Genomic DNA, 13,283 nt, shown 5'->3' with positions numbered 1-13,283 from the left:
TTACAAGTTTCTTTCTACATTTAAATTCTGTTTAAGTTTATGACACTTAAGTGTTATTTTAAAATCTATGAGCATAATATTTTTTTGGTTTAGCAGAGTATTAGAAATGGATGTAAAATTATTGCTTGAAGATACACAGTTGTTTGTTGAAGTTGAAAAAACCATGTTCAAGCTGTTTGATGAAAATAACCGTCTGCAAAAGCAGAGCTCTTTGCATTCCCATCAGTCTGCAGTATTTGTGAATCATTGTGTTTTTAAAAAAAGATATCTATTGAGTTATATAAGAGCTTATGAAGGATCCACCCAAGTTTGTATTTCTGAACTCTCTGCAGTTATTGATCCTAAACTGTACAGAAAAGGAGTTTTCCTAATTAGCAGTTAGTTTTATTTAATATTCATTATACTTATTAAATTGGAAATGTAATGGACTTTTTAAAATTTAATTATAATTGTTACTTCTTAATCAATTTTTCTTAAGTTATAAATTTTATTTTTATTTCAGAGTACCAATTGAAGCTTTCTAGCAATGAAGATCTGGTAACATGTTCATCATCCCCTATTAATAGCACTGTAGTTGATGAGAGTTCTTCAGAAGATGAGATTGATAAAGATATAGTTTACTTAAGTAGCAGGAATCTTTTAAACATAGAAATTTTGCCTAACATTGGATGTGCAACAATGTGCTCTGTCAATGAAGTAAGAGTTGGTGGAAATGGTACTTCGTTTGAATTAACAGGAGTGAAGAGCAATATAACAATAGATTTGAAGAATCTTTCCCCTATTTCATTGGCTGATGCAAGGTATTTTAGCGCAGTATACTTACGAAGCATGACTTTAAGTGCATTTTCTGAAAAATCTTTTTTGTTGTTGCGATGTTTACCAATACAACCAGCAGTTATAGAAAATATGGTTATATATCCAGAAAATCTTTTTAAAAATGAAAAGCTTGTCATTCATATAATTCAAATTTCAGCAAATCCACCTCCAGCTCATAGAAAAAAGTTCTTGGATTCATTTAGAACTAAAGAAACTAACTTCTTTGCAATGTATGATATATTAGGTGATCTGAAGTTTGAAAGCAATAGTCTTTCAGAAGAATTCAATACGTCTGTGGTGAATGATGAAACATCATTACAAATCATGCTTTACTGGTCTGGTATTGGTTACCATGCTTCTAAACCTCCACCTCATACAGCTAAAGCTGTTATAAAACTTCAAGTTGTAGCAGGTGAAACAAGATCTGCTGCACATGATGCATACGTCGAGTTAAAGGCCCTCGATACAGTAGTAAATCGAATGGATAATCAATCCTTTTTGAATAATTCCATTTCTGATAAAGCTCTTGAAAAACTCTATATGTTTAAAGATAGTGTTTCTGACTTTTCGTATTATGGAAATAGTGATGTTGGTACAGCTAATGAAAAAACTGACGATTTGGAAACACCAATGACGCAATTCCTTCATCAAGCCTTTCAGCGTAATGATCACGACTTTACAGACAAACTTTGGCTCTTCCTATATCAGTTAGAAAACAGAGATGAAATGAGACAATGTATTAAAGAAGTTCTTCAAGATATAATAAGTGGCGCTCTGCAACCTGCAATTAGTCCTGCAAATGAAACAAAACTTGCAAAGTTTATCCGCCAGATGTATTTAGCTGATACAGATGAATCAAAACTTTATGCAAAGGATAAACTTTTTGAGTTTCTCTCAAGTGAAACTGCTGTTTATAATCTGATTATTGAAATCGGAATAGAAAAACTACGAAAAGATTATTTTAACTTCTTTTTGAGTAAAGAATTGACAACTTTATATAATCTTCAAAAACTTTGCAAAGCTACAGCTGCAAATGTAGATATTGCTTGTCTATGGAAACTACATTTATGCCTGGAAGCTGTAATAACTCCATCAATTTATCTAACTTTATCTAGAGACTGTGAATCATTGATTTTAAAAGCTGCTATAGAATTCTATTGCAACAATGATGTTAGCTTCTGTAGCCCTGTATTTTTCTTACCAATAATGCCCTTCCATGACGCTTCACCGGCTATACATCAAGCGTGTGAAGCTCGCCACCCTATTATTTGGCAGTGTGGAGCTATAAATCAAAATAAAGTAGACCTACTAGAAAATATGATTTACCATATAACAAATAAATCTTTAATCCCAGATGAAGAAACTGAAAACTTTTCTGTGTTGGAAGATGTAAAAGTTATTTCAGAGCAAACAATGTTTTTGCCATTTAAACAAAAAATTCCCAAATAAAATAAAACCTTCAAAATAATATTAAAAAAAAAAAAAGAAAGATTCAAGATTTTTTCTTGTAATTTTACAGAGAATCGGAGCAAGTTATTAAACTGAATATTAGATCTTTTTGTAGATCAATAGAAGCTAACTAGAAAAAAAACGACCATTCCATTTTTCAAAAAAGTAATAAAAATTAGTAACTAACCACGTGATGTGAACCACCCAATTATGTGAAACTAATTTTTTCATCCCAGTTACTGCCTGTTTTTTTATTTGTTTTGCTTTTTTTTTGCGTTTTTTTTTCTCAATAGTGTTAGAGGTATTTAAAATTTTTCTCTTTATTGTTAGTAGCACCGAATGTGTTTGCAAAGTTTAACTGCAAGTGAAATTGTAAAGTTTTGAAAGGAAAAAGATAAGGATTGTTCAATTTCGTTTGAAAATTTTTCATTTACGTTTGCCTATATACCTCCTATATCTTCTTTCTAGTATTTTGATAAAAATCAGTTCACCAAACGTTGTAGTTTCTTTCCTCCAAATTGTTTTAAAATTTTCCTTAACATTTGTGCTTTAAAATATCACTATTTCTTAAAAAAAAAAACACTATTTAAAAAAAAAAAGAGATGAAATACTAAAATAAAATTAAATATTTCTTATCAGAAAATAGTAAAGTAGTTTTATGATTTTGTTTTTAGTAAGAAAATAATGTAGTGAAGTCTCTTTAAACTATTTTTTTTTCCAAATAAAATTTTTATTACAATACAAGTACTGCTAACATAAACAACTTGAACATCCCATACAACAACAGCATAGGAATGGAAACCAAGGCAACAAATTCAATAAAGTTCAGCATTTCGACAAATCCAATATTATCACTGAGGCTCTTCTTACTTCACTGACAAATACAGGTCATTTTCAAAAGCTATCTAAAAAAAAAAGACCGGAGACATAAGACCATTAGAGTATTCTTAAATAAAAATAATTAAAAAGTTTATATAATACGAAGTTGTATGCATTTTTTATTACATGAAAAAGATTTTAAAACTTTAGTACATATTAATCAGTATTTTTCTCGGGACCAATCAAAGATAGTGTCGAAAAAAGAGAAAGAAGAGCTTGAGCTCATTTTAAAGCTTTTAACAATCCTAAATACAAGATATGCAAAAAGATCCTGAAGTACTCTATGATCACATTAATGATCCTGAAGTACTCTGTAATCACATTAATGATCCTGACGTATTTTATGTTCACATTAAGGAATTAGACAAAAAAGTTGTCTCATTTTTTTATAAGAAAAATCGAGAAATTTAGTTGAAAAGGAAAGTAAATAGAATCGTATGGATGCTTACTGTCTGTTTTAAAGAAAAATTACTAATGATGTAAAACTCTTAAAAGAAGTTCTGTTTTTTTTTTTTTTTTAAAAAAAAAAAAAAAGAAATATTTCAGGGTAAAGATAAAAGCAAATGGGCTTTTTTTTCACATTTTATTGATCAAGTAAGTTCATTGCAGGAGATAATAAAAAACTTATTCCTCGCATCAATTTGGCATAATCTACAAACAGAATGATAGACAAGATTTTCGTAAAGTCCTCTAGTAAACTAAATCTTCAAGTAAAACTACATTTGTTTTTATAACAATTGGTTGTTTTAAAGTCTTAAATTTATGTGATAAACAACGACTTTTACTATTGAAACATCATAAAAAAAAAGTTGAACATACTGTTGTGTTAATTTGGTCTTGTCTACAACTTCTCTACTTTCATTATAAATTTTGCTAGAGATTCTAAATGAGATTTCATAAGAACTTGCGAAACAATTTCAGGAAAATTTGTTAATAATTGCAATATTGATCGCCCCCCCGTGCCATTTATTCAATTACAGTTAAATCAATTTTAATAATTGAACGATAGCGAAATGGACGCTGAATATTTTAGTGGAAAATCAATGTCTTGAATTTAATGATTAAACTTCTAAATAAAGATTTCTTTCCTCTTCCTGTTATATGTATATGGTACTTAAAGTTTCATGCCTTGCTGCAATCATCAGCCATGAAATACAAAATAAAGATAATAAAACCGTTACAAAATTACAAAACTACGGTACCGTGTGCTCTGACATCAAAAGAAAGGAAAAGAAAAGTAAAAAAAGAAAAGAGAAGAGAAGAAAAAAAGAAAGAAAGATAGAAAGAGAGAAACAGTATAGGCTTAGCCGCCAGTGTCAAATTGCGAAAGGAGAAATTTGCTTTTGTGTCTGCATTTAAAAACCATTTCGTTCTTTTTGTTTAACAAGTTTCCTTGTTGATACATTATCATGCATTTTTCATGCACGCGCAGCATGCGACTTTTTTCGTGGCCGGATTTTACGATTTGCAGCGCTTTACAATTCTCCATTTAATAATAGTTGTAAAATTTCCTTCTTTTATTTTCTTATATCTCTTTAGTTCAATGTCGTTCTTATACTTTTCAATATTAAAAGATTTTAGGTACTTGGCGTATCTTCATTTAAAGGATGTTTTGATGATGCCACAATAGGTTTTTTAATTAGTTTCTGGGATTTTAGACGAGACGATAACTTGATATGGTATGTTTCTTGTAAGGCATTGTTGATGTAAAGAACACTTTGTTTTATTTATGCAGTTACAAGTTTTTTCTCTAATAATGGTATTTTTTTTTTTGCAGAATGTGGTGCTTTTATCGTAACGGGGTGTGAGTTAGGGATGTATTTAAGATTTCGTTTATTATCAGATTTTTTTAAAGCTTCCTCGTGCATATGGGCAGAATTTCTGAAAATGCATTTGCAAGATGAAGTAGTCGACAATCATAGTTCGACGGAGTGAAGAATTTGCTTTAAGATGTTTGATGCATGGCTGGATTTAACATGAATGTAGCTTAGGACATTCTTGGGTTTGCATTCACGTGATGAAGTAGTCGACATATACTGTATTTTATTTATTGTATTTGGTCAAGTTACTGGCCTTAAAAGGTCTATGAGAAAAGTTGAATTAAAATAGTAACTAACTAAGCAACTGTTTGTTGGAGCTAAACTAAAGGAATGCAGCAAAACCAGTTAAAACTCTTGATATCCATGGTAACTCTTGTAAATAATTTTTACCATGAATTGCACATGCCAACATTATTGCTAATGTTTTCAGTTAACTACGTTAAAAGTTTATTCATAAAAAGTTAACGGTTCTGAACATTTGGTAAGCTTTTTTTTATGTCCTACTTTGAAAACTGCCCTTCCGTGAAATCACATAAAGATTACTGTTATTGAGTAAAATAATTTTACACAAATTTTTGAAGGAATGAAATCTACAATACATTGAACACTTGCTGCTGACCATCATACAACACCTGCCGCTGATCACGGTATGAAAAAAAAAATGATTAGGTTACATAGAAACCCTATTTGATGATGATTTTCAGACTTAAATGATCTGAGATTAATATTACATTTTGAGAAAAATAAGTTTTAGAATGTCTTCGTAAAAATTGCTAAGACTCAAACAGCAGAAAATCGCACTATTTTGTTTTAAAAGGTATTACTTAATTGCTTTCTTTTTTAAGTCGGAAGCATTTTATGATTCTTAGAAGTCTTACTTTCTCATTGAATATTGTAAATTCCATGTCTGAAAAAGATGATTCAAAAATATTGTCGAGAATGACTTCGCCTACAGTTTAATCATATCAAAGTTGTATATTCTGCTGAGTTAGTGAGTTGACATCAGGCAGGTGCCCTCCTAGTTTTAAAGAGGGAAGAAAAAATAACAGAACACAAGTTCAAAACTATACTTAAACTGTTATATGATGAAAGGAAAATTACATCATTTGAAATATACGTGTATAAGAAACTGGAACTTTGTTTTGAAAAATGTGGACTGTCTTTAGAAAAAAAAAATCTACAAATCAGAACTTTAAATTTTACATCAGGTCATTTTAAATCTAAAATGAATTGACATCAATCAAACAACGCCTGATTGTTGTATGTCGGTAGTTGAGGGCAGTACAAAACAAATAAATTAACTGGTTCAGTGTCTCGAAGAAGAATAAGACTCTCATAAAGCTTTTCAAAAGATAAAAGAATACTCACTATTACCAGTGAATACAATTTTATTCAGCCTTAACTTTAATATTTATTCTTTAAAATACAACTTAGACTAATTGTCTTACTGCGGGGTACCAATAGTAACTTTTCGCATATTTGAAAAGATTTGTCGTGAGTATCTGTGCAGTTTAGATAGCTTTGAATAGGTCACGATTTACATTTTAATATTATGCTACTCAAAAAATATTCGGAAGAACGAGAGCTGAGCATAGTTCACTCGGCAGTAATTGTTTGCCCGCTTTTCATCATCTCATGATGAACCGTTCCAAATCTGGCCCATAAAAGGGAAGCTCAATGATATATATTAACTAGATGTCTAACTTCATATAAATTCCGTAAGAAAATGTGAAGCAAGTTTTTGAAGGTTGTAAAGCCGGTAGCCACAGCAAAGAAGAAAAATTTCTGGCGATGTTTTGTTTTATTTTTGCTATTCGTTTTTCCATAATATCTGTTAACCAATCAGATGCTGGTGGCAAAACAAGTTATTATCCAATCATATGCTGGTGGCAAAAAAATTTACTTCACTTTTTTTCGGAAGTTAGACATCTAGTTAATATATATCATCGGAGAAGCTAGAGCGGATTAGTGTGAATTTGGTGCACTTTCTGGAATTGTTTATCTGGATCTAGCCAGTCGTTAGCTGCTCCAAAAAACTTACTACTTATAAGAGGTGAGGATGAAACCGAAGAAAAGACCTTGCTTGTTTTGAGAGTAGCAACGCGCGAGTAATGGTTTACTGAGTTTTGTTTCTCTCGAACTATCTTTTCAGCTTTCTCATTTTCCCCTTCAAAAGCAGGTCGTTCGCACCCCTCGAGTTTGTTTGCTATTTCAAAGATGGCCTGATGAGGGTCTGCATTGAGCACGAAATTCCGCATGTCATTATCGACACAGAATAGTAGACTCGAATATTTCTTCTTTATCTCCAGTTGCGAGTTACACGAATCAGTTATTAATATGATCATCATGATATACTTTTATTAACCTTCAATTTGTAACCGCGTAACTTTGTTTTCGACAAGTAGAAAATTGCGTTTTTCTCGGTGGAGAATTCTGAAAATTATTTGAATTGCAATTGATGCATTTATAAGCACAGCTAAGGAAAATCCAAGAAAAACTTCAAATAATTTTCCGATTTTCCAAATACTTTTTGACAGACCTAAAATTCTTACGAGAATTTTTAGATTTTCGACCAAATACAAGAGAGTTCTTAAACCATGGCAGTTTATGATTAGATTGATTGGCCTGTTTTCATTGTATTTTCCTGAGGTTACTTCACTATCACCAATTACTATTAATTTTCTGCTAAATCAATTCACTGGACAGAGTAAACTAAAAACAACGTAAATCTTAAATCTGAAATTCATTTCTAATTAACGGTTAGATTTAGCAACACGCTCTAATTCGTCTTTCTTTTTAATAGCATAGGAGTTAGAAGATCCCTATAAAACAAAAACAAAACATGAACTTTATAAAGTAATAGATATGGATAAGATAAGATATACGAATCATTTATACATTTATTATTAGCACACCATTACTTAAGCTTTTACCTTTGAGGCATTAATGAGTTCATCAGCCAAACACTCAGCAATAGATTTGATGTTTCTGAAAGCAGCCTCTCGAGCACCTGTACATATCAGCCAAAGAGCTTGATTGACTCGTCTTAATGGGGCAACATCAACAGCTTGACGACGTACTGTTCCTTGACGACCAATACGAGTAGAATCTTCACGAGGACCACTGTTTATAATAGCATCACATAAGACTTGTAGTGGATTCTGAAGAAAGAAAAAAAAGTTTTTGCTACTTTTAAAATCCTATAATTTGCAAATGCTGCAAGACAAACACTAACTCAATAATAAAAAGATAACAAAAAGAGAGTTCTGCATCAGTCCTATCGATCATATACAATCATGTACTTTTTAAAATATCACTAAAAATTTTCATCATATGCAGATCAAAAAAATAAATAAATAAAATTTAAAACTGAAAAGTCTTAATCATTCTGCATCAGTCCTATCGATCAGATTATCATGTAACTATAAATTATCACAAATAACACTTTTAACATCATTTGCAGAATAACAGATATTGAATTTTTCATTATTGGAATTAACTTATTTAACTAGAGAATATTTTGAACAAATCTTAAAAACCTGTAACTTTGAAAGGAAAAAATAATTAAATTCTTGTTTAAAAAATTTAGTTCATTAATTGTAGAAGCTTACAAATAAAATATTGCACAAAAAATAGGGCTAAACTTAAAGATAGCTCTATAAACAAGATTTGGAAAGCCATTTTTTTTTGTTAAAAAAATAAAAAAAGGACATACTAAAAAAATCTTTATATAACTTTTTAAAGCCTCAAACCAGTTCTAAGGTTTTACAAAAAGACATTAGATGTAAAAAATTTTAATTTCAATAAGCGTTTTCTGGTTTATAAGCAAAGCTTACTGTGCTACAGTTGGTGGTAAAGATTATGGTGCAAGCAATTATAGAGCCAACATTTAAAATTTTTGCTTATGCTGTTATCCTCATTTTCACTTTCAGAAGATAAACATAGCAAGCCAAATAGTCAATTTAGAACCAAGGCTTGAGTAAAAAGAAAGGATATGTAATTTTGGTTTGAGTCTTTAAACAATTTCGATTTATTTAAAAGCTCAAGATCAAAATATAATCAAAGCTAATCAAGAAATGAAATACCTCTCCAGTTAACAAGTGAATAATTTCAAAAGCATGTCTGACAATTCTAACGCACATCAATTTTTTGCCATTATTTCGACCATGCATCATAAGAGAATTTGTTAAGCGTTCCACAATTGGGCACTGAGCTTTTCTGAATCTCTTGACAGCATAGCGAGCAGCTGTGTGTGGAAGGTAAACTGCACGTTTCTCTTTAACAGCAATATAATCCTATTGATATAAATAGCAGCACTGAGTTGTTTTATTGTGCAATATTATAATTTACCCTTCCTCTTTATCAAATAGTAGATTTTTGTATAAAGAATTATCATAACCATTTTAAGTTTATTTCTTGGTGCTATGCAGAAAAAGAAAAAAAAAAAAAAAAAAAAAAAACCACATTTTTATTTTAAAATTTTATATCTGCTATGTTAGTTGTATTTATTACATAATGATTAAAATGCAACATTTTGAGAATTTGTTGAAAATCAAAAATTAAAAATTGGAAAAAAAAAAAGAATAATTAAGAATGAAATAAATTTAATATATTACAATATTTCTTTATCTTAACAATCTGCAATTCAAAAGGGGGGTTAGAAAGTTGAGCATTTAATTGCTTTAAGATCTCTATACTTAAGAAACTAAATTACTACTTCAAATAAATAACAGCACATAAAAACAAAAAAAGCTACGAATGGAGTGATGTACTGTAGAAAACTCAAGGGAACGTTTATTTTCACTGAGTTAACTGTACAAGTTAAAATATTTGTATTTGGGCTACTCACTCAGTTCAGATAGACTAAATTATGTGAGAAAATAACTTACAGTTAAACTAATATCGCTGACTTGAACCTCATCAGGATTCCATTTTCCAAAAAGTTTAATATCATGCACTTCAATGCTTGTTGCAGCTGCAACTTCCTCTCCTGGTTCTCCCCAGCCTTCCATTATGTAGTATAACCTAGAAAATGAGTTTTGAAACTAATTTTACATCTATAAACATAACTATTGCAAAAGACAAATTAATTTAATCAAGTTTGTTAAATGAAAAGCTTAGTGTATTGTTTACATTAACTCTTAAAGTGTATAAACAGAGGTTAGTGTTGGTCATAATATCTTGTTATAAGAATTATTACTATGCTAAAAAGTAAAGCATGGCTATTATTTTACGCTGCCAAAACATCGGATTAAGGTAAATGTTTACAATCAGCAATAAAAAATTTCATGCAACTTTTGTGAATTTTACATGAAATGGATTTGTAGAATTATCATACAATTTCCTTTTTAAAGATCTATTGTTTACAGATGCATTTATGACAACTTTATACATTTCTGAGAATCTCAAGTCTAGAATGTTTTTTAAATCAGTAATATAAAAGTAAAATTTATCAACTTGTATAACTGTCAATTTGTTTTGACCATTAAATTAGAATTGATTGAAATTTGAGAAAGAAAATTTTAAATTCATTTGTTCTATATGTTAAGTTTGTGTATATTTAACATAAATTTTATAATACACATAGAAGAGTGTTAGAGAAGAAAAAGCGAAAATTGTTGCTTACAGATATGCAAGTTTGTTAAATCAACAAATTGCAAAGAAAATCAAGAGGTCTTATCATGTAGTGAATAATTTTATAAATTAATCTCTGCAAGGATGGAAATAAAATAACTAAATGCAATATTCTACTACTTTGGCCTGACTAGAGTACCAACAGCAAGACAGATAGGACTGGAATTACCTGTGAGCACAACAATTTGATAAGAAAAAATAATATTGCAAATCATAACATTAGAAGGAGAACAGTTAGGTATGGGTCGCATTTTCTTTCAAGGAAAAATTACATTCTATTTTTCTACAACAGAAATTAATGCAAAGAACTACAAGATATTTTAGTTGAATTCAGTGAAGGGTTATCTATTGACAGATGGATTTTCCAACAAGGTAATGCATGAATGCATAGCATGATACTTCAAAGGTTTGTTTAGAAAATCTTATAAAAAGTACGAAAAACTGAATATTGAAATTAGTGTAAGAAGTAGTGGGATTTATTATTGAAAACAATAAGAACTTATTAAAAGAAAAATTATAAAGGGTTACTTCTGATTAAACTAAAGAAATTATGAATGTCTTTTTGACGTTTGTGCTATACAAAATGATTTTTTTTCCTTTTAAGTGTTTACTTTTTTTATTCTTAATAATTCCTGCAATAAACAAAAACAAAGAAAATACATTTATTTTAACATATAAAATATACTTTGTGTATGCTAGCTGTTTAAGTTCCAAAAAAAAAATTCAATTACTAAAAAAAATATATTTTAATTTCGACTAAATTTTTTAATACTAAGACAAGATGAACAAAGTTAGAAAAAATGATAGGTTCTTTTAACAATTTAATGAGTTCTTGTTGACAACTAATATTTATACTTTTCGATTAGAGCTTGACTAAGATAATTTTACAAAAATTTATACTTGCGCAAAATAGAACATGTACCTTTAGTCAGAAAAATACGTGTTTTTGAAACACCTAAATAAACTTTTTTATTTATTCGATTTTAACTTTGTTACAAAATTAAAGGCTCAACCGGAACGAAAAATATACTTAACAGACCAAAGAAGACCTAAGTATGCCTAAGAAATGCCTAAGTATGCTTTAAAAACGTAAACAAGAATAAATTAAGCATTAAAAAACAAACCGGCATGAATATTAGATAAAACTACAAAAATAATACTAAATACGACAACTTTGCTACAATAAAGATCTTTAGGTAGTTCACCTTCACTGCGAGGAACGTCTCTTGAAAAAGGACATATCGAAAGCATGTGCGGTAGAATGCGGCCCGTAAGCAATGCGTCACGCATTAAAGACTAGGCTTTAATTTTAGGTTTTTTAATATGCAGGCAAACTAGTCTCAGACCTCAAGAGTATTAGAGAAATAATTGACTTAGGTTTTCCCGTATGTAACGAATAATAATGAATAAAGTAAATACCAGGGCTGCGGAGTCGGTAAGCTGCTGTTCCGACTCCGACTCCGACTCCTTGATTTTATCATGGACCGACTCCGACTCCGACTCCCGACTCCGACTCCGACTCCTTCATAAGTAACCAATTTCTAACAACAAATAGTTGTTTGTTTTACTACAGTTATTTGTTTGTAACAACAAATAACTGTAGTAAAATGTTAACATTGGCTATTTCATCACTATGATACAAATAATCCAACCACTTAGTGCTTTAAACAATATTTATAAGAAAACAATTTCTGAACAAACAACTTTTCTGAACTCTTGTTATGCAATAAACTCTTATGCAGTCGCTAATAACATTATGAATTTGTCAAAATCATGTTTGAAATATTGTCAGTTGGAGAATATTTCAAACATGAAAGAACTTGTTCTTCTTTAAGTTCATATTCTTTAAGAATCTTTTCTACCAAGACCTGGAGAAATTCGCTGGTGTGATTGGTTTTGGTGTCTTTTACTGCCAATGTCTTTGTAACTGCTTCATTTTTTTCAAAAAAGAATTAAACATTGATTGCAAAATAGTTCACTCTGTTAAGAAACACAAAGCGTCCCTTGAGACATTCATTAAATTCTTCTTTTTGTTTAACAGCTTCTTCAATCACTAATTTTCTAATATTCTCTCTCTCCAGAGAAACAAAGTTAATTGAATACTTACAGTCTTTCTGTTTGTGGAGCAACTCTTTGGTGCTTGGTGGTGGCACGCCTAGCTTTCTACTAAGAATATGTAGCACAGTGCCAGAAAATTTAAGTCGGGAGTTATGGGATCATGAAGTTATATAGTTTAAGGGAAGGTAGAGGAGAGCGCAAGGGAGGTGATATATGATTCTCAGTGATAAGCAGCAAAATACCCTATTGCTTATCACTGTTTTAAAGGCCTAAAAATAACATGTCAAACTCCTTGTCCTCCAGTTGTTGCAAACTACAATTCCCATTGTGTCTGGATATCCTACAGCTTTCAGACCATCCTGGGACTTGTAATTTTTTAACATCTATAAAATCTTTATGAAAATTATGAAACTTTGAAAGATTTTTTTAAACCGGAGTCGGTACAATTTTTCCGACTCCGACTCCGACTCCAGTCAAAATGAGCTCCGACTCCACGACTCCGACTCCGACTCCACAGCCCTGGTAAATACTTCTATACCAGTATTTTCAGATGTTTATAAAAATAGAACCTTTTTGTTTAAAAAACAGCAAAGTTTTGATGTTAAAAATTAAGATTTATACTTAAAC

The 13,283-nt window shown here is 30.2% G+C and overlaps 2 protein-coding genes and 1 long non-coding RNA gene across 3 annotated transcripts; 1 reads left to right on the top strand and 2 right to left on the bottom strand.

Moving 5' to 3' along the window:
* Window positions 1-61: 61 nt before the first annotated feature.
* Window positions 62-2,687, top strand: LOC145180905 (uncharacterized). The gene is made up of 2 exons (XM_080055861.2): window positions 62-377; window positions 503-2,687. The coding sequence occupies exons 1-2, from the start codon at window positions 68-70 to the stop codon at window positions 2,263-2,265; spliced, it is 2,073 nt and encodes a 690-aa protein (XP_079911987.2). The 5' UTR covers window positions 62-67; the 3' UTR covers window positions 2,266-2,687.
* Window positions 2,688-2,960: 273 nt separating this feature from the next.
* On the bottom strand, window positions 2,961-4,099 carry LOC145182070 (uncharacterized). Its single transcript, XR_016456463.1, has 2 exons — window positions 3,964-4,099; window positions 2,961-3,170 (listed from the first exon to the last, which is right to left on the bottom strand). It is a non-coding gene; the product is annotated as an uncharacterized LOC145182070 (long non-coding RNA).
* Window positions 4,100-7,692: 3,593 nt separating this feature from the next.
* On the bottom strand, window positions 7,693-11,895 carry LOC145180909 (small ribosomal subunit protein uS7). The gene is made up of 5 exons (XM_080055870.2): window positions 11,804-11,895; window positions 9,854-9,989; window positions 9,050-9,259; window positions 7,898-8,125; window positions 7,693-7,786 (listed from the first exon to the last, which is right to left on the bottom strand). Exons 2-5 carry the CDS (start codon window positions 9,974-9,976, stop codon window positions 7,718-7,720), a joined length of 630 nt encoding a protein of 209 aa, XP_079911996.2. The 5' UTR covers window positions 9,977-9,989; window positions 11,804-11,895; the 3' UTR covers window positions 7,693-7,717.
* Window positions 11,896-13,283: the final 1,388 nt, after the last annotated feature.

Source organism: Hydra viridissima, unplaced genomic scaffold (assembly GCF_058129835.1).
Source record: "Hydra viridissima isolate aposymbiotic clone 2 unplaced genomic scaffold, HvirCarnegie_v1 scaffold_10, whole genome shotgun sequence".
Lineage (NCBI taxonomy): Eukaryota > Metazoa > Cnidaria > Hydrozoa > Anthoathecata > Hydridae > Hydra > Hydra viridissima.
This window is presented reverse-complemented; position numbering and strand designations above follow the sequence as displayed.